At 44.1% G+C, this 22,401-nt stretch overlaps 1 protein-coding gene across 1 annotated transcript in view; it reads left to right on the forward strand.

Moving 5' to 3' along the window:
• galm (galactose mutarotase) overlaps positions 1-21,628 on the forward strand; it is a 48,228-nt gene extending 26,600 nt beyond the window's left edge. Inside the window, exons 6-9 of the mRNA XM_049601246.1 lie at positions 1,923-2,004; positions 20,530-20,680; positions 20,784-20,958; positions 21,154-21,628. Of these exons, the coding sequence (XP_049457203.1) occupies positions 1,923-2,004; positions 20,530-20,680; positions 20,784-20,958; positions 21,154-21,231 (486 nt within the window). The 3' untranslated portion in view covers positions 21,232-21,628. The remainder of the gene's footprint in view (positions 1-1,922; positions 2,005-20,529; positions 20,681-20,783; positions 20,959-21,153) is intronic.
• Positions 21,629-22,401: the final 773 nt, after the last annotated feature.

A 22,401-nucleotide genomic window follows, 5' to 3' on the forward strand; every position in this document is an offset into this window, starting at 1 on the left:
AGGGAAATTTCGGTTTATTTCAACCCGTCTCCTATCATCCTAAATTTGTTTCAAGTGACTAGTGACATAGAAATAATAGTTAGCATGTTAGCCGTTAGCCTAGATACAGCCGTAGTGTCAGACCTGTTAAAACGTAATTGAACGGGCATCCTTTCAAGTGCCAAGTTAGTCCACTAAACAAGCTTTTTCTCTACAAAGACCACCTCATATCGTTAGGATAAATGTCAGAGAACATATTGAAAACAACATGTAAACGTGTTGTCTTACCTTACCGGTGTGGTGCCATGTTTGTTGTTTACCATTTAGCTAAGGCTGCAACCAGTCCCATTCCTTGCAACAAAGGTATTCCTCTTCTGTGGGCATTGGGGTACAGCATTCACAGGTAACGTTACATCACCAATCTCCAGAGCTAAAGCCTTCCAGCAGCCATTCCTCCTCTGTTGTATTTTACCTGTTGTGCCTCTCTCTCTCTCTCTCTCTCTCTCTCTCTCTCTCCTGCTCCGTTCTTCAATTTCTCGAAGCTCTTCGTCAGTGTATTCTGGCTCAAATAAATAAGGGCGGCCATAAAACTCTGCAAAATCAAATTCCTCCTCCACAAAGTCTGGCAAAAAGTCAGCCATTATTCTATAAATCTTTCATAAAATAAATGAATGAACCTTTCAGGCTACTGTCCGGTTCTGCCTTGCAGCTGCTGCGGCTTGTTCTCGCGAGATTTCAGGCACGGCATGAGATCGCTGCTTGTTCTCGCAATATTTCGGCTGTGCTTTGGGAAGCAGAGGTAAATGGTAAACACACGTAAGGTAAGACAACAACTCTGAAGACCACCTAAATGTGGAATGTAGGCTTTCCACATCAAGAGGCGATGGCCGCCCTTATTTATTTGAGCCAGAATACACTGACGAAGAGCTTTGTGAAATTGAAGAACGGAGGAGGAGAGAGAGAGAGGCACAACAGGTAGAGGACAAGAGGGGAGGAATGGCTGCTGGAAGGCTTTAGCTCTGGAGATCGGTGGTGTAACGGTAATGTTACCTGTGAATGCTGTACCCCAGTGCCCACAGAAGAGGAATACCTCTGTTGCAAGGAATGGGATTGGTTGCAGCCTTAGCTAAATGGTAAACAACAAACATGGCACCACACCGGTAAGGTAAGACAACACGTTTACATGTCATTTTCTATATGTTCTCTGACATTTATCCTAACGATATGAGGCGGTCTTTGTAGAGAAAAAGCTTGTTTAGTGGACTAACTTTGCACTTGAAAGGATGCCCATTTAATTACGTTTTAACAGATCTGACGCTATGGCTGTATCTAGGCTAACGGCTAACATGCTAACTATTATTTCTATGTCACTAGTCACTTGAAACAAATTTAGGACGATAGGAGACGGGTTGAAATAAACCGAAATTTCCCTTTAAAACTAAATATTTTATAACTAAATGTTATTTATAGACTCACTATATAAACTCAATTTCTCACTGGAAACAAATCCAAAATGTCAATAAAATAAATTATATTTCTAACATCAGAATACTGACTGAAGTTTAGAAAGAATAAAAAACACATCTGTCAGTATCAGTCCTCCTGTCCTCTCTGCCCCTCCCTCTGGTGCTGAGGAGAGTCACTGCCTGCAGGTCACATTACCGTTGGTAAGTCTTGACATACGTTGCAAACTAAGCTAAACCATTTATGGATGGGAACAGTTGATGTTTCAGCTTATTAATAACAATTTGCTATTAGCTGAAAAGCGCGCTGTGCTTGTTTAAAACATAATAATTAGAATACTGGATGTATAGATGGATGGATGGATATTGGATGAACTGAAAGGTATCTGATCCCTACACTTGTCACTCTTCTGTGGTTTTGTGTGTGTGTGTGTGTGTGTGTGTGTGTGTGTGTGTGTGTGTGTGTGTGTGTGTGTGAAGGGTGCAGCAGACATCTATGACCATCAAGTGTCCATCAGTGCACAGTCCTACCTGCCTGTGGATGACACAGCAATTCCTACAGGTAAAGATTCACGTGTTGTCTCACAACAGAATGAACACAGCAAAGACAAAGTGATACATTTAAATGTATTAATGTATTAAGTATGTGAAAGTATGAGCATTTACATGTGAACTTAAAGGTCCAGTGTTGAGGATTTAGGGGGATATATTGGCAGATATGAAATTTAATATAATAATAATGTTTTCTTAAGTATAAAACCTCCTAAAAATAAGAATCATGGTGTTTTCAGGATGCTGAGTAGCTCACTTGGTTAGGCAGGCGCCCCATGTAGGACTATGTCTTTGTCGCAGTGGCCACAGTTTTGATTGTGACCTGTGGCCCTTTGCTGCATGTCATCCTCCCTCTCTCCTCCTTTCACACTACCACTGTCCTATCAAAAAAAGCCCATCTGAGACAAGCAGGAAAAACACTGATTTTTAACGTGAAACTGCTTTATTCAGTGTATTTACCAGTTTATATTACCTGGAGTCTCAAATATAAACATTGCTTATGCACAAAACAAGGCCTGAAAGAGGCGTTCACCACTTCTCATGCAAACGTTTTGATGTATAAAAACATACTTGATGGGAAATTGTGAACACCTGTAGGGAAACTCTGACCTTCATACGCATATTTTGAAGGCAGGGGATATTGGCAACGGTGAGGTGGTGAATTGAAGCCACATTGTAGAAATTGTGCGAGATATCATTATATGTATATGTCTCGCACATTTAATTTTCGCTCATATAACTTGTTTTTTATAGAGCGACTTTATCATAAACATTCAGTCCAGCTGTGTTATTAATGCATATGCTAGTGAGCCATAACTTTTCCATAAACACCTGTCAGTTGTAAAAATGATTAGCTTACTCAAATCTCACATTGAATTTTGCTCATTATTTCATCATTGCTGTCTCACCATCACATTCCATTCCATTCATTCGTGGTCAGCAGTGGAGTGCACATCAAATAGCATTAGATAATTGCAAAATAGAGCAAAATTTTACAATAATATCCTCTAGTACTGTAAATATATATCAGCAAGTACAATCTGAGTTTTCAGTTTTTGTGTATAAAATCACTGCATTGAACATGAGTATGTGCACACAAAGCACATTTGAGACATTGCAGTCGCTGCCACACACTTTTCCTTCTCCAGTCATCTACCTACATTTTCACCGCCTGCATATATGGATTGTGTAAATCAATAAAGTCTGGAAATAAAGCCATCACCAGCTCTCGCACAACTTTCATCTTCAAATGATATCCTAGTGTCGGAGATATACTAATTGTCATGATTGTTGAGAACACTGGGGGAACCCACACGCAGGACACAAACAGTTGGGGGAAAAAATAAGGATTTATTCCAACAGAAGGAAAAAATGGTGAATGGTGGTGAGCAGGGTCCAAGGGTCAAGTGAGAAGGGTGAGGGGGATGATGAGCAGGGCTGGCTGGGGAGCAGATGGGTGGATGGCTGGCAGGTTGGTTGGAGAAAGGAGAGGCAGATGCGTACTGGTCCTGGAACATACGGAGAATCAGGATTAACAAAAAGGCGGAAACAACACGGGGAAATCACAATCAATAAATTGTCCTTTCTTAAAGTCTGGCCTGAGAAAACTACCACAGAGGGTTGAACAACATTCTGGCGATGAGTGGGTGAGAACCAGGGGTAGATATAGACTGGAGGTTGATGAGCTTGATGGAGGGCAGGTGTGTGTGATCAGCCAGGTGAGTGTAATCAGCCAGGAGCCAGGGAAGGGAAGCCACAAGACACAGACAGACACTGGGGAAAGGGGCAGGGAAAACGCAGGAGAACACTGGGAAATGCAGTCCAACAGCACACAGCTGCAACAGTACCCCCCCCTCAACGGACGCCTCCAGGCGGCCTAGGCTTGTCTAGGTGTCTCTGGTAGAAGTCCTGGATAAGGGACACATCCAAAATGTCCTGACGAGGGACCCAGCACCGCTCCTCCGGCCCATATCCTTCCCAATCCACCAGAAACTGACAACCTCGGCCTCTGCGGCGCACGTCCAGTAGCCGCTGGATGGTGTATGCTGGATGATCATCAATGATACGCGGGGCTGGAGGGGAGGGGGCTGGAGGAGAGAGTGGACTGACAGAGACTGGTTTGAGCTGGGAGACATGAAAGGTGGGGTGTATCCTCATATGAGAGGGCAGTTTAAGTTTAACAGCAGTGGGGTTGATAATTGATTCAATCTTGTACGGTCCAACATATTGGGGGGAGAGTTTCTTAGAACTGGTCTTTAATGGGAGATTTTTGGAAGATAACCAAACACTCTGACCTGGTTGATAGTCTGGGGCTGGTGTTCGATGGCGGTCAGCCAGACGTTTGTTGCGGTCAGCAGAGCGAAGCAAGGCAGCACGGGCATCCTTCCACACCTTATGGCAACGACGGAGATGGGCTTGAACAGACGGGACAGAGATGTCGTCCTCCAAAGCTGGAAACAAGGGTGGTTGGTAACCCATTACACATTCAAATGGTGACATACCCGTGGCCGTGCTGGACTGGGAGTTGTGTGCGTACTCGACCCAAGGCAAGTGAGTACTCCAGGAAGAGGGGTTCTTGAACGCCACACAACGGAGTGTTGCTTCCAGGTCCTGGTTGGCCCGCTCTGTTTGACCGTTGGTCTGTGGGTGATAACCTGAAGACAGACTTACAGTTGCTCCCAAAGCTTGAAAGAAGGCCTTCCACACTTTGGATATGAACTGGGGGCCACGATCCGACACAACATCACTGGGGATTCCATGGAGGCGGAAGACATGGGACACAAGGAGATCAGCTGTTTCTAGGGCTGTGGGAAGCTTGGGGAGAGCAACAAAATGAACAGCTTTGGAAAATCTGTCTACTATGGTGAGTATGGTGGTTTTACCGTGAGACAGAGGGAGACCGGTGATGAAGTCCAAAGCTATGTGGGACCAGGGACGGCCCGGGACTGGCAGTGGGCGGAGGAGACCAGCGGATGGGCGATGGGATGCCTTAGAGCGGGCACAGACTTCACAGGCAGCAACAAAGGCACGAGTGTCAGCAATCATGGAGGGCCACCAGAAACGCTGCCTCAGCAGGAACAAAGTTCTATTGACCCCGGGGTGACAGGTGAACTTGGAGGTGTGTGCCCACTGCAGGACCTGGGAACGGACAGACTCGGGCACAAAGAGACAGTTAGTGGGTCCGTTACCTGGATCAGGTTGATCTCTTTGTGCGCCTTTCACCAGGGACTCGATCTCCCATGTCACTGCTGCCACTACACAGGTTGATGGGAGGATGGTGTCTGAGCTGGAGGGAGCCTCTTCTGGAGAGAACTGGCGGGAGAGAGCATCCGGTTTAAGGTTACGGGAACCTGGACGATAGGTGAGGGTGAAGGAGAATCTACCAAAGAACAGAGCCCAGCGGGCCTGTCGAGAGTTTAGGCGTTTGGCTGTCTGAATGTACGCCAGATTTTTATGGTCAGTCCAGACAATGAATGGCTGCTTGGCTCCCTCCAGCCAGTGCCTCCATTCCTCAAGGGCAAGTTTGACGGCCAGCAACTCTCGATTTCCCACGTCATAGTTTCTTTCTGCTGCAGATAGCCGACAGGAGAAGAAGGCACATGGGTGCAACTTTTGGTCAGTGGGGGAGCGTTGGGAGAGGACAGCTCCAACTCCAGTGTTGGATGCGTCCACCTCCACAATGAATTGCCGTTCAGGACAAGGGTGGATCAACACAGGGGCAGAAGTGAAGTGCCTCTTAAGCTCCAAAAATGCCTCTTCGGCTTCTGTGGACCAGGAAAAGGGAGTTGAAGGGGAAGTGAGCTTGGTGAGAGGTGCAGCCACCCGACTGAAGTCCCGAATAAAGCGACGATAAAAGTTTGCAAACCCAAGGAACTGCTGGAGTTGTTTCACTGTGGTGGGTTTGGGCCACTCAGCCACTGCTCGGATCTTGTCAGGGTCTGTCCGCACCTGTCCACGCTCAAGGATGTAACCCAGGAATGAGATGGAACTGATATGAAAGTCACATTTTTCAGCCTTCACAAAAAGCTTATTTTCCAAGAGCCTCTGGAGTACCTGTCTGACATGCACCACATGCTCCTCTGGGGTGCGGGAGAAGACCAAGATGTCGTCCAGGTAAACAAAAACAGAACGGTTAAGGAAATCCCGCAGCACATCATTGACAAGGGCCTGGAAGACAGCTGGGGCATTGGTGAGGCCAAACGGCATAACTAAATATTCAAAATGTCCCAGGTGTGTTGAAGGCAGTTTTCCACTCATCTCCCTCCCGGATCCGGACAAGGTGGTATGCGTTCCTGAGATCCAGCTTGGAAAAGATGGTGGCTTCCTGAATGGGCTCAAAAGCAGAGGAGATGAGTGGTAAGGGGTATTTGTTCTTTACTGTAATGGCGTTGAGTCCACGGTAATCAATACACGGCCTGAGGGAATGATCCTTTTTGGAGACAAAAAAGAAACCAGCTCCAACTGGGGAGGAGGAAGGGCGGATGATGCCAGCTGCCAGGGAGTCGTGAATATATTTTTCCATAGTCTCCCTCTCCAGTCGAGACAGATTGAATATCCGGCTGGAAGGCAAAGGAGCCCCGGGAAGGAGGTCAATGGAGCAATCATAGGGGCGATGAGGGGGCAGAGAGAGAGCTTGCTGTTTACTGAACACCTCTTTCAGATCGTGGTAAACTGGTGGGACTGAGGACAGATCTGGGCTTTTGGAAGGAGGAGGAACAGTGGCCTCTACAGGGGCAAGGGCTGACTGCAGACAAAGTGAGTGGCAATGGGAGCTCCAGCTGACTAGTTTGCTGGCTGACCAATCAATGTGAGGATTATGAACCTTTAACCAGGAATGGCCAAGAACTATGGGTGTGAGGGGAGAGGAGATCAAATTAAACTGAATAAACTCACGATGGTTGCCAGAGATAATAAGTTGCAGGGGTTTGGTGCGATGAGTGACACGGGCAAAAAACTCACCATTGAGAGCAGTGGCTTCTAGCGGGGCTGTCAGGGGTTCACTGAGAATACCAGCTTGTGCTGCCAGCTTTGAGTCCAGGAAGCTTTCGTCAGCTCCAGAATCCACCAGTGCGCGTAGGGGCAGGGATTGTCGGTTCCAACAGAGCGTTGCCTCAAGCTGCATTCTGGAGCGGGGGGTTGAATGGGAGGAGGTTGGGCCCACCAGAATCCCCGCTGCTACTGGTGAGCCTCCTCTTTTGGCCGATGGGGACAACCAGCAAGGAAGTGGCCCTTTTTACCACAATAGGTACACTCTCCAGCTAGCATTCTCCTCTGACGTTCTGCTGGGGAAAGACGAGCCCGACCAAGCTGCATGGGCTCTTCACTGGGAGGTGGTGAGGACTGGGGGACAGGGTTGGAATAAACAACTGAGGGACCAGAGTCGGGCCTACTGAGGGGAGGGAGAGAAGGACGGGGGAAGAGTGAGGAGGACTGTCTACTACCTCTCTCCCTGCATCGCTCACGTAAGCGGTTATCCACACGGATGGCCAAGGTGATCAACTCTTCGAGCCCATCTGGCTCTTTCTGGGACACCAACTCGTCCTTGATGGTTTCATTGAGGGCATTCTGGAATGCTCCCTGGAGTGCCTCCTCATTCCAGTCACTCTCAGCTGCCAGACAACGAAACTCTATGGCCATTTCAGCCACAGAGCGGGAGCCTTGACGGAAGGAAAATAGTCTTTTAGCAGCATCCTTGCCACGGACAGGGTGATCGAAGACTCTTTTCATCTCCTCCTTGAAGTCTGAGAAGGAAGAACAGATAGGCGACTGCTTCTCCCATACGGCTCTAGCCCAGCTCCGTGCAGGTCCACGGTGACAGCCAATCAGGTAAGAGATCTTAGCCTTCTCAGTGCAATAAGTACGGGGCTGTTGGTCAAACACTAATGAACACGGCAACAGAAAGTCACCACAGGTTCCTAGATCACCATCATATGGCTCAGGAGGTGGAACATAAGGCTCACGTGGCGGGGGAGAGGGGCTGTGGTCTGGCTGGGCTGGCTGTGATGGGCTGAGAACCGCTTGTGGGCTCTGGGCAGGGAGTTGGCTCCGCAAAGCAGCAAGGTCCTCTGCCATCTGTGTTACCTGAGCTGTCAGAGATTGCAGGATCTCGTTGTATTGTCCGAGAAGAGTGCCCTGGCCGGTGAGAGCTTGACGGAAGCTGTCTGCGTCCGCTGGGTCCATGGTGTGGCCAGAATGTTCTGTTGAGAACACTGGGGGAACCCACACGCAGGACACAAACAGTTGGGGAAAAAATAAGGATTTATTCCAACAGAAGGAAAAAATGGTGAATGGTGGTGAGCAGGGTCCAAGGGTCAAGTGAGAAGGGTGAGGGGGATGATGAGCAGGGCTGGCTGGGGAGCAGATGGGTGGATGGCTGGCAGGTTGGTTGGAGAAAGGAGAGGCAGATGCGTACTGGTCCTGGAACATACGGAGAATCAGGATTAACAAAAAGGCGGAAACAACACAGGGAAATCACAATCAATAAATTGTCCTTTCTTAAAGTCTGGCCTGAGAAAACTACCACAGAGGGTTGAACAACATTCTGGCGATGAGTGGGTGAGAACCAGGGGTAGATATAGACTGGAGGTTGATGAGCTTGATGGAGGGCAGGTGTGTGTGATCAGCCAGGTGTGTGTAGTCAGCCAGGTGAGTGTAATCAGCCAGGAGCCAGGGAAGGGAAGCCACAAGACACAAACAGACACTGGGGAAAGGGGCAGGAAAAACACAGGAGAACACTGGGAAATGCAGTCCAACAGCACACAGCTGCAACAATGATCATTTTGGTGAGGTGTGAAGCAATCAGTGTAAATACTATAAACTTTAAACACTGCAGTGATACTTGGCTGTTGCAATGATTCACCTGTGAAGTCCCATTGATCAGCAGGCTCATTTCTGTGTATCAGCGTTCATGAGGTGCTTTTTGCCCTGACCTTTAATGGTTGAATGTGGGCGTGTAGAGGGCAGGATATAAGGCCGATCCACATGCGGCCAATTCCAAGTTGATTTGGGAAGGAAATTGCGCACTGTCTGGTGTATTCAATGTTTTATAAATCACATTATTTTTTGGCACACACTATTTTCTGCTTTTGTCTGCATGTACACTTTTAGTGTGGCTCCTATGCAGTGTTCTATAAATGAAGAAGAAGACTTTATTAATTGCTGAGGGGAAATTCAGTTTTTTTTTCATCTGTTGTCACATTCACACAGGCCCGAAATACACACATGTGCACAAATAGGACTATACATGCATTTAATGGAGAGATGTCAGAGTGAGAGGGCTGCCTATGGACAGGCGCCCCAAGCAGTTAGGGGTTCGGTGCCTTGCTCAAAGGCACTTCAGCAGTGCCAGCTACCAGTCCATACTCCATATTTGGTCTGGATGGGGACTTGAACCAGCGAACCTCCAGTTCCAACCCAAGTTCCTGTGGACTAAGCTACTGCCTCCTCAATGAGACCCTGAGAATGAAAAATTAGACTCCTGGTCCATTTGTTTTGGAGAGGAGACCTCTGTGGATAATTCGGCTCCTGGTAAAAACCTCCTGAACATCTGGATCTTAAGTTGTCAGACAAAAAAGGTGAGCACACATTAGCAGATGGTGAGCAAGCCACCCATCTCTGACATGCCAAACAGCAACAAAGAAACACTGATTTGTAACGTGAAACTGCTAATACAACACATTCAGTACAATATAACACAGAACAGAATGCTCTTTGTATTTTCTGAGCTGCAGTCTTTGTGCCTCTGGTTCTATTTCCAGAGGTCAGGTCCTGTTGTTTGAGATAACTGATCCATCGTTCCTATGTGGTTTGTACAGTATGAACTGTAATTATGGTGTTTTTGTCATTGTTCATACAGAAGCACTTGTACTTTAGTGTGGGAGTGTGTTCCTTCATGCTCTGCCACACAAACATTCTCATTACCCTGCAATTAGCTCTGGTTTCCCCTGGAGACAGAGCAGCTAATGACTATTTATTTATATCACACAATCTGTGTTACAGTGGAAATCCACCTCAAGGACTGAAGAAGAACATGACTTAAAAATGAGCAATCAATTCTGTTCCATTCCCAGTTAAGCATAGAGGGCTGTATTTATGTCTTCACAAAATGGGCCTGCCAAATGTCTCTGCCTCTGTGCGCTCTGACCATTAAGGCCTGAACACACCAAACTGACATCGGAGAACTAGCAGCGACGACAGCCCCCTGCTGCCTCGCCTCTTGTCGCGATGTCTCAGTCAGAAAGTTGCGCATGACAACAAACCGACAACCAACAAACGCATGTGTCTTCTGTGCCTGTGTGAGAGGACATACCCCTCCATACCAGCAGACGGCAGTCGTCTGTAATCATTAATCAAATAGGGTAACCGGAAAATTGTCTTGACATTAGTTAGCCAGTTAGCACATTAAAAACACAATCCACTGTTGAAAGAACAGAGCATATTTGCCATGTGCCAGTGAGCAATAACACAAACCATCAGGAAACGAGGGCCAATGGTTCCGGACACTCCACACCAATGAGTGTGTCAACTTCGACCAGCTGCCAACTGTCTACTTGGTGTGTCAGGGCCCTTAAATCTCGAACCGGAGGATAGTTTGGCATGGGACAGCTCAAAGTCTGTGTGTTCACACCTGGCATTAGAATAGGTCTCCACATGCATCGCGAGTGACAACTTGTGATGAGATCTCACTTCCCTGCTCTTCATGCAAACAGACATGAAGGCTAGATCATCTCTGTTTGTGAAGGCCCAGTGCATTGTCGCTCTGGGCAGCAGTAACTCAGTCCATAGAGACTTGGGTTGGGAACCGGACGGTCGCCTGTTCAAGTCCCTGTCCGGACCAAATATGGAGTGTGGACTGGTAGCTGGAGAGGTGCTAGTTCACCTCCTGGACACTGCCGAGGCGCCCTTGAGCAAGGCACCGAACCCCCCCAACAGCTCGGGGTACCTGTCCATGGGCAGCCCCGTCACTCTGACATCTCTCCACTTAGTGCATGTATAGGTCCTGTTTGTGCATGTGTGTATTTCGGACCTGTGTGTAATTGACAGCGGAGTGAAAAAATTATTATTATTATTTAATTTCCCCTCAGGGGATTAATAAAGTATATTAAAAAAAATGTTTGTTTTTTTCACCAGCGGGAGGCAGCAATGCACTCCCTGTGCCTACTCTGCTAGAAACAAGAGGAAGAAGAAGTTTACAAAGACCTTGGCATGTGGGCAGCATCAAAAGAATACAAAAAGGGGCTATTCCTTGACAAGTTTAAGACAAAATAAATTACCCAAGCTGTTTGACGCACTCGTAATTAAAACTTCAAAACAACACCATTGACCAGCTATTGAGCTTGCAGTTCCGTCTATGCAGAGGATGTCAGTTGGGTTGGGTAGGTGGTCCGTCAATAGGGTCAAGGAAAATTAGCGTACACACTGCTGAAAGAATGTGGCCATGATACGGTCCAGACTGCCTCCAAATGAAGTCTGAGTGATCAGATCTCAAGACACTTTGAGGATGCACTGGGTGCATTTACACCTGTACTTAGAGCTGGCCACTTGTAAACTGATCAACCAATATGCATTGTAATACCAGGTGTAAACAGGGCCTGAGAGGCAGCACAAATCTGTAAATGCTGGCTTGGTGTTACAGTGTGTTTGGTAAAACAGAGCTTTTGCAAAATCATGACAGAAGCTACCCACTGAGGGGCTGTGTGATAGGCCACCTTCACTCACCTCTAACATTATCGGATCATTAATTTTAATGTCAGTACAGTCGAATACGCATCAAAGCTATTTTCTGTAACCAAGACCTGTGTTATTTTTTATCATACGATGCAGCCATCACAAAATAATTATTTTATCAGTGCCATGCTGTAGCAGGTTAGCATATAACCTTCTGCTCTCCTGTATGTCACATTACAGAGCAGGAGGAGACTGAACAGAGGTGTAGCAAGCTGTTAGTGAGCAGAGTAACTGGCTGTGTGTGTTGTCTGGTCACAGTGAAGTTAACAAGACAACTGTCTTTGTAATCTCTAACCTTTTCAGTGATCTCTCAGTCTAAATCCTCAAGGACAACACATTCCAAAAAAGTTGGGACAGGAGCAACAAGAGACTGGGAAATTTGTGGAATGCTCAAAAAATCCCTGTTTTAAACATGTCACAGGTAAACAGGTTAACTGGTAACAGAATAAAGGGTCATGATTGTGTATGAAAGAGGCATCCTCAAAAGGCTGAGTTGTTCACAAGCAAGGACTGCGACTCTATGAAAAACTGCATTGGCAAATAGTCCAGTGTTTTAAGAACATTTCTTAATGCACAACTGCAAGGATTTTTGGATTTCACCATCTACAATCCATATTTTATCGAGAGATTCAGAGAATCCAGAGAAATCTCTGCACTCTCTCACTGCATTAAAAACCAACATGATTGTATAAAGTATATTACTACATGGGCTCTGGAACACTTTGGAAAACCATTATCAGTTAACCAGAGGTGGAAAAAGTACTGAAAAATTTTACTCAAGTAAAAGTACCTTTACTTTGATGAAATTCTACTTAAGTACAAGTAAAGCTACACATCTAAAAATCCACTCAAGTAAAAGTAAAAAGTAGTTAGTTAAAGGAAAATCTTTACAAATATAAGAGCATAATGACATTAAACATATTAACACAACATTTAGTGTGTCTTTTGGGCAGTACAACTTAGTCAGACCATCACATGAAACAATAAAACATTGTCAGATACAGTTGAATTGAATTCTATGATGAACCATAGAATTCAATTTAATTCAGTTTAGAGCATCACCATCGCAATGTGTTCTTGTACAATAGTCACATTGTGAGACTCGCAGTATAAGTTCATCATATCAATATAATATTAGTCAAAGGCAATATGCCATACTTATTTTGCTGGTTAACACTTTAGGTTGTGAAGTTCTCAATTTCCATGACAGTTTGATTGTAAAATGCATATTTCATGCAAATACAGCCTTTCCAAAGCCCAAATGATGACTTCTTTCCAAATAGAGCTATTCAGGTTATTGCAATACACTGTATATTGCAATACATATTGCAGTATACAAAATCATCGCATTGTCAATTTTGTCTAATATCGCACAGCCCTCAATCAATTTGACTCACCACCACAACTATTAGACAGTTGTTACACAGAGCAACTTTTTGAGCAATGTTGTTGGTCATTATTCTGTCTTACCAGGCAGGCACAGCTTGCACTGCATAATGAAGCAGTTTCCTCACGTAAGTTTGAAGGCAAAGAACATGGACATCATGGACGTCAGCCAGTGGTTTTGCATATTACCCAGAGGGCATTTTGGGCCATGTAGAAGGCTACTTAAAATAGCCCATTTTATGTTCTTTTATAGCCCTTTTTATTGTATTTTTGTTGTAGTTTAGCCTATCTTATTGTTGTGGTTGGGGCTGGGCTAGTTTTGTGTGCAACCGTAACCAAGAGTGTCATATCATTTAGTGACTTCCCTCAATAGCGAGAATTGGAAAGTTAACCTCACGGCTGTTTGCATGCCATAATATTTGATTCTGCAGTGCTGTGCTTAGCTGTACCTAGTTAATATAATGCAGTAACATCAGGCTATCTGGTAAGATCACCAATTGAGACATCCATTTTAATTAACATCCACGGGTCGGAGTAGCAGCGGTTGGAAAAATGACACAAATATGATCAGATTAATGGGAGGTTGGGCTAATGGATCTCAAAAAATAGGACTCTATGGTCGGACTACTGGGTAGTCGAACTATAGGGTGGTCAAACTCCAGACACTCCAATTAATCAATCAGATTTTATTAAGTAAACAATCTGGAAATCCATCGGTTAAAAAAAAAAACCTCTGGAGGCACATTCCGGAGTTTTTCGACTAACGGAAGTGCAGGGGCCTTGGCGATCGCTCACGCCCTTCACTTCCGGTGGTGCCCCCAGGGAATCGCCGTGTTGTTTACAAATACTAAGGGTAGAAAACCAGCAGAGTTTAGCTATATATCACATTTTTCACTGTGTAGACTAATCTGATGTTTGTTAAGTCAATAGACACAATGACTGAACAAACGTTACTATTTCTGTGTGCACGTTTTGTAAATAATAACAATAATAACATCGTAGATTAGCTGGGCTAACCGTTAGCTGTTAACGTTAGCCGTTAGCGTTGTCTGTAATAACCATAGACTGTATAAAAATAAGGTAATAACTCAATAAACGGTCTGTGAATAAAATATTTTTTCCAGCGGATATCTTAGTTACATCATGATTGAGCTAGCAAAGCAGTTTTGTGTTGCTATGTGTGGTATTTATTCAGTTATGGGAAATCAATGTAAATTGCAGAATCTGTCTTGAGAGATTAGTAAGTAAATAAATAAGGTAAAATAAATAGATGCGTGACGAAATAGAAGAATATGTGAGCTAAAAAGAGAGATTAACAAAAATAAATAAATAAATATACAATAATCATAAATATAAAATATAAGAATAAAATTATAAATAAATTAATTAAAATAATAATAATAATAAAATGATAGACATATATAATAAAATAAAAGACATTTCAGTTAAAAGCCAGGCTAAAAAGGTAGGTCTTGAGTTTGCTTTTAAAAACATCAACACTCTCTGCAACCCTCAGGTCTTCAGGCAGACTGTTCCACAGAGGTGGACCATAGTTATGAAATGATGCCTCACCATGTGTTTGTGTTCTAACTTTGGGGATGATTAAAAGGCCACTACCAGAAGACCTGAGGTCTCTAGAGGGTTCATACGATAAAAGCAAATCTGATAAATAGGTAGGACTAAGACCATTAAGAGCTTTATAAACCAATAAAAGGATCTTAAAATCAATTTTGAAGCACACAAGAAGCCAATGCAGAGACTTCAAAGCTGCAAGCAGCGATGAACGGGACCTCAGGCTCTCGCTGTTGACCTCCAGCTCACGAGAGTGTGAATTAGCCTATTCGTAAGAGTAAATGTCGATAAAACAAGCAATGTCAATAGAACGCAAGGTCATTTTTGGCAATGAACCCATGACTTGGGAGTAGAACTTTGATGGCTTCTGAAAACCAAACTACTGACGACATCAATCAATCAATGAATCAATCTTTGTCAATCATTCTCTAATATATTTTGCTTCCATTTCTCTGCCTTGCTCTACTCTACTTCAACGCTACTTAGCTCTCTTTCTCTACTCTACCAGTAGACTACTGCATCCACCTGTTGCACAAAATGCACACAGTAGTGTTTCCCCTAGGATGGAGTTGTAGCAGCGGAGGTGAAGCACACACATGAAAAATGATTTTCACATGTGTGAAACTTTTTTGTATGCTTGCAAAGCACAGCCTGCTGGAATGTTTCTATGTATCTACTGGCACCAGAAGGGCTTTAGGACTAAGTACATACAGTACATGTGTGCACAGTAATGAGCAGGTGAAATGTCTGTCTAGCTTACATATGATATATCTCAAGATTTGGGAACATACAATTTTATTGAATATAATAAAGTAAAAAGTCACTTCACATGCTGCTGTTTTGTGCTATCACCTATTTAAGTGTTGGAAGTTGTTATTTACGTGACAACGCCTGAACGCAACACAAGCTCAGCATGAGTGCCGTGCTGCCAGCGTGTTTGGATAAAATTCATACAGTTAAGAATTTTTAAAAATTTTAATGCAAAAGAATGTGATTGAGTGTCTACATGCAGATTAAAATCACTTCAAAAGAAGTGTATTCATTAAATGTAATTTGTTTAAAACCAAGTGACGCTGAGACAATAAATGCTGTACCCTCACCCTTTTTACCTGTCTTGGATGAATAGGAAAAACTGTAGTTGAGTGGTGAGGCTTCAATGAATGTAGCAGGTCCATCCTCAGTTAAAAACATACAATCAATGTTATTATCTAAAATCAAGTCACTAATAATAAAAGTCATGTTTAAAAGAGATCTGACAATTAAAAGTGCCATACTCAGGATCACTGGTACGGTTTTCTTGCGAGATGGGTTAGCAGCTGTTGATAAGTGTGTGTACTGAGATCTGAGGTGGTTAGTAAGTTTGACTGTCTGGTTGAGTAAAAGGTTGTTTAAGTTTACTCTACTGCGAGTTCACCCAGATTTTGTAAGAGGTACAGAATTTACCAGATTGAATTTCAAACATGGTCTGTTAGGTCTTTTAGTTAAACAGACTGGAATGGTGGCTATATTGTACGGTGAATTTCTAAGTCCACGATTAATTGTTGGCCTATTAAAAAGAGAAGTGTGACGACTGAAGAAGCTGTTGTTAGGGGGCCCTGGCTCCACATGATTTATGGAAGAGGAACATGCAGAACCAGTTGGATTGGCGCTAGGACCCTGGGGATGTCAATAGTAAAGGGACTGGTTAGAAGGGGTGGACGTTGAGGAGATGTTATGGCTGTCTGGGATGTGTGGAGGGGACGCGCCCAGGTGAGCGGCTAGCACACTTCATCGCACTGCACCATCTAGGTTTTTTAAGTAGTATTCTCAAGGCATCGTTATATGTCACTTGAAGTTTCTGCATGCTTCCTTTTTTATAGCTACCTCACAAATGAGCACTATATAGTGGTGTACAATAAGATCGAAATAAAATCAACTTTACACTCTCAGAACATATGCTGAACTTGCGTACCAGGGTGTTCGCCTGAGCGTACAACCTGCGGCACTGTCTGTAGATATCCTCTTGAAATTTTATATGTTTGTCCTCATTGGTTCTGCTGATTAAAACAACACTCTTACTGGCATTATATTTAATATCATTTTCCATGCCATACTCAGTGCATATTGTAAGGAGCTGCTGAAGACCAGCACTACTCGGGCTAAGTACTACCAGGTCATCTGCATACATTAGGTGGTTCACCAACATATCACCAATCATGCACCCAGTCTTACAGGCATTCAGTCTCTTGGACAGATAATCAACATAAAGTTTAAAAAAAAAATAGGAGACAAAATCGCCTCCCCATCTGACACCATTGCTTACCCCATTTCACTTGCATAGTTTGGTTGGCATAAGCCAGAATTCGCACTAAATACCCAGGCACCCCTCTTTCTTGCAATTTTATAAACAATTTTCTATGGTCAACACGATCAAAAGCTTTAGAAGCATCAATGAAGCACATAAAAACAGATGATTTCAGACCTCGATATTTGTTTAGCATCTCTTTCAATGCATATATGCACAGGTCAGTTCCATGTTTGGCTTTAAAACCAAACTGATTATCTGAGGAGTGGATATATTCATTTATTTTATCAAACAAGATCTGTACACAATTCCTGGAAGCTGAAATCATCCCAGTTCTTGCATGGCCAGCATACTCACCGGACATGTCACCGATTGAGCATGTTTGGGATGCTCGGCGTATACGGCAGCGTGTTCCAGTTCCTGCCAATATCCAGCAACTTCGCACAGCCATTGAAGAGGAGTGGACCAACATTCCACAGGCCACATTCAACAACCTGATCAACTCTATGAGAAGGAGATGTGTTGCACTGCGTGAGGCAAATGGTGGTCACACCAGATACTGACTGGTTTTCTGACCCCCCCCAGACCCCTCCAATGAAGCAAAACTGCACATTTCAGAGTGGCCTTTTATTGTGGCCAGCCTAAGGCACACCTGTGCAATAATCATGCTGTCTAATCAGCATCTTGATATGCCACACCTGTGAGGTGGGATGGATTATCTCAGCAAAGGAGAAGTGCTCACTAACACAGATTTAGACAGATTTGTGAACATATTTTTAAGTGTAAGTTGCTATAATGCTGTCTCCATACCTCTGCAATATTGTCTGTACCAGATGTCCCGTCTACAGTACATGGTAAAGATGCTTTACAGAACTCTTACTTCTTTCCAGAAATCAACCACGTTATTGTCTAGCAATTTCTTAGCCATGGAATCAGCCCTCATGGCTTTCTCATTTTTAGTGATTTACCTGATAGCGTACTTATACCTAGCATTTGTGCGCTGCTTATTCTCAAGCTCATATCCTTGTCTGGGTCTGCCTGCATCATCCCATAATTTGAAGGCTTCTCAGGCTTCAGCTTGATATTCGGCTACAAACTCTTTCCACCCAGGTCAGACATTATACTTCTTTGATTTATGCTTTAAAAATGGCTTGCTGCCTTAAAGCATCCTCAGAGTACACATCTCTGCACATGACAGCATCTCTACATATATGAACATTACTTAGCAAATCATTAGTGCCATAATAAGTTAGGAGGTTATTCTTTGTGAGGGATGTCCAGTCTATTTTTTCAGTACTGAGACTACCATCTCCTACCACCGCAGGTAAAGTATCAATATTTTTCGCAACATGGCAAATGGTATGTGGTCTGCTGTTGACATACCATACAAAATGTCCATACCCCCCAGTGAGGCATGTGCATCAGCTGTACTGATACAGCGGTCCAGCCATGACGTGGTGTGCCAAGCCTCACTAATGTATGTATAACTATCTGTACGCAGAAACACTTTGCTTGACAATATGAGATTATTATCCTCACAACATCGAACCATGTGATTAGAAAACAATGATTTGCTGTCCAGGAGATCAGCATTCATATCCCCAATGACATATATATTGGAGCAGGAATTATCTTGAATTAAAGAGTTGATGAATGCAAGCCTATGTAAATACTCATCCTCATTATCACGGCACTCATAGGGTGTATACACATTTAGAACCATAAATTCCATCATGGACAAAGTGTATTGCCATACACCAATCCACACCAAGCCTTATCACATTTATCAATGAGTCCAGCTTCTTGGCAACACCCCCAGGTATTCTCCCTCTAACTAACCCCATGGAGAGATCAGTAGTGGATTCCCCTGCCCCGTGGAAGTTATTATTAAGACAGTTTAATTTCTCTAAGTCCTGTCTTGCTAAAAAAAGTCTCTTGCAAACATAGTATATCACAAGTGTCTAACAAATTGTCTACAACCATGCGGCGAGCTTTATCCCCTGTGCACTGGCCCATACGCAGGCCATGACAGTTGTATGAGACAATAAGCATAGTCATTTATGTTGATGGGTGAGTGCCCATTGCACCAGCAGGCACCTTTCTTACCATCGCGGCCGATGCCGTATTTGCGCTGACAACTCCAGCCCTGCGTGGCTCATAGAACCGCCGAACAAGTGCCCCCTCCGGCCAGAGCTCCGGAGTGTACATTTCACCAACTTCGTTGCACTCTCTCTCTAACCACCTTGGTCCACTCTGGAGAGCGAGACACAGATGGCAATCCACCCGGAGAGCGGCCCATCACAGGCCCTTCCGCGTTCACGGCCCTCCAACCCAGCGCAGACATCTCTGCCCGCTCCGGAGTTCTCTGCGTCATGGCCCTTCCTCCAATGCTCGGTCCCGAGGGTCCCTGTGCAGTGGACTCCAACTCCGTCGTTGCACCAGCCAGGTTAGCCACCTCTGCAGCCACACCTGTGCTTGGCCTAGCTGAACCTCCGTCCACAGCCAGCTCAGCGGGTCACTCCAGTGCACTTACTCTGCAGTTCACGTTGTCTTCTAAAAGTTCTTCCTCGTTAAAATGTGTAGATAAAAGAATCAGGATCTAAAAGTGTAGCGTAAAATATGGCTTGCAACTGGATAAAAAGTCATCTTTTTGACAGAGCTTTTCACACGGACAGCACAGACGCCAATGCATGTGCACCGAACATCGGTCAGACTATGGCAACACCGTTTATGTCAGGTTATTTCACAGAACTGCCTGCTTCAGCGCCATACTGGCAGCAGGAAAGGTTTTCTCCTGATGACTTCTCCATGAAGGTCATATTTGTGCAGGTCACTGCACAATAGAACAGTGCACCACCACTCCAGTGTCTGCTAAATATGTCTGCAGGTCTTTTGCAGTCAAACAGGGGTTTTGATTTGCCTTTCTAACAATCCTTTGAGCGGCTCTCTCAGAAAGTTTTCTTGGTCTTCCAGACCTCACCTTGACCTCCACAGTTCTTTGTAACTGCCATTTCTTAATTACAATACACACTGAGGAAACAGCTACCTGAAAACACTTTCCTATCTTCTTACAGCCTTGAAATCAGTAACGCAGTATATTAAGAATAGTTTAGTGATGCCAATGTTCATCACAGTGTTGATTTTAAATTTACTGAATTTTGTTCTGTGATTTCTATGTGAGGATAAAATTGAGGCTGGAAGAGCTATTTAAGATAGAACTTGTGCTAAAACATTCAAAAATGAATTGTACAATAGCTCTCATCCTGTGGCTGGCTGGATTGCAGTCTATGAACAAGGAACATAATATCAGTTTGTGCTTTCGTTTACTTGCCGTAGCAATCACTTGCTGCATTATATTGCTTACAGCCTGCGTTTCTCAATGAATCCAAAAGCCTTCCTTTAAGATTTCACTCCAATGCAACTATGCTGCTGACTGATTTATCAGTGCAGTCCCATGATGATGCCAGATGTTGCTGAGATTTCTCACAGGAGAACAGACCATGTCTGATCACCTAACCTTTGTTTAGTTACACACAGTAACTTATCAATAACCTGATCTTTCCTCAGGAGAGATCAGACCCGTGGACGGCACGCCCTTTGACCTCAGAAAGCCTGTTCTGATTGGCCCTCGACTGAAGGAGGTTCCAGGTCCAGGGTTTGACCATAATTTCTGTCTGTCATCACCCGGAGACACCTGGACAGAGAGACACGCTGCCAGGTTTGCTGAAGAAGACCCATTAAAACACACTACACACAGTCATACACTTTATACACAGCAACACGCATACTTGTGTCTATAATAAAGTCTTTATTTATCTCAGAGTGTGTCACCCAGCCAGCGGACGGGTCCTGGAGATTTCTACTAGCCAACCAGGAATCCAGTTTTACACTGCTAACTTCCTGGATGGTTCTATGACAGGAAAGGCCAGGGTTAGGTACAGGAAGCACAGCTCCTTCTGTCTGGAGACACAGAATTGGCCTGATGCGGTGAACCAGGTATGGTTATGATGATGGATAGAAACTCATCCCAAGCTGTTTTATGGAGGGATGTGTTGTTAAAACCAACTATTGTTGGTTTCTATATTTTGTTGAGAAGGTTGTTATTACAATACACAATATGTAAAAACACAGCAGGATCAAGTGATAAAAAAACTCATGATAGGTCTCACTGTGACGTGTGTATGTCTTCAGGCTGCATTTCCTGACTGTCTTCTGCGTCCTGGTGAGGAATACAGACATGTCACTCGCTTCACCTTCACCACGGTCTGATGTGACCTCTACTAACAGAAAGACAGAGAAGAAGAAAACTGGGTGCTTTTCAGTGGAGAAGAATTTCTATCACTTGATTGTACACATGATTTTTCATAGTATAGAGTATCATGGACCATACAGTTCAGCAGCTAGTGCCTTTCTCAGTGGAAATTCACTTCCCCTCTGTGTAAGTGTGTCATGAGATGCTGAGTTTTAACAGGAATAAAGTTACTTACCTGTGCTGTGAGTCATTGTGAAAAGGGAGAAATTGTTGCCCGTGTATGTCAAGTTTGGTGGGGTGACATGATTTTCATAGTCCAGCCTGACCAAACTCTGTTAGTTAATGTGATTAATGGTCATGTGCAATGCTATTATTCCAGTAAACAAAAAATTAATAAAATGCTTAATCACTCAAGCTGGTTATTGCCATTTGTTCCTATTTGTTCTTTTTACCATCAGATTGGTCCTGTCCACTGAACCATCTCTCCTATTTATTGATGCAGTGTGAAGAATTCAAGAGCAGCCACACTGAGGCTTTACACTTTATTTATGTTATGTAACATTGCAGTGTTTGTGTGTCTTCACCTGTGTGTGTTTAACATCTAACTATTTTGAGAAAATTAGGTGAGGAGGCGGTTTGGGTGAGAGGGCATCCTACTACTCTGCCAAGAGACGTGTTGTCATGGCAACCTTTAATCGATTACTCAGAGGCACTTAGCAGCAGAGATTTCATAAAATGTGATAGAAGTTGTAAGTGTCACTGGAGAATTGAGCAGACAACTGATGATGTCCCTTGCTTGACTGTAGGGTGCAGGGTGTAAGATGACTCTTATAGTTAGCATTTCTTAATCCCTGAAATTGATTCTGCCACAGCTAATTTTGGTTTATCCTCCTGTGACCCTGCGTCCTCATATGAGGACATTACATTTTGGGTTTTCCCCACCTCATACTCATTTGGCTTAATTTATACCTGTTGTCCTCATTAGTGGACACCTTTTTTGTGTCATTAGTGATAGCAAAAGCACAATACACTAATCCATGTAAAGACAAGACGGTAACCATCTCTGCTAGGTCAGTCTACAGCGGATCCCGACTTCATGGTTAAAACTTGTATATTTATGCTCAATTAGGTTTGTACTTTGATATGGTAATACATTTGGCCAATTTTAGCAAGTGGCTAAAGTAAGA

The sequence above is a fragment of the Epinephelus fuscoguttatus genome, linkage group LG16 (genome assembly GCF_011397635.1).
Source record: "Epinephelus fuscoguttatus linkage group LG16, E.fuscoguttatus.final_Chr_v1".
Taxonomy (NCBI): Eukaryota; Metazoa; Chordata; class Actinopteri; order Perciformes; family Serranidae; genus Epinephelus; species Epinephelus fuscoguttatus.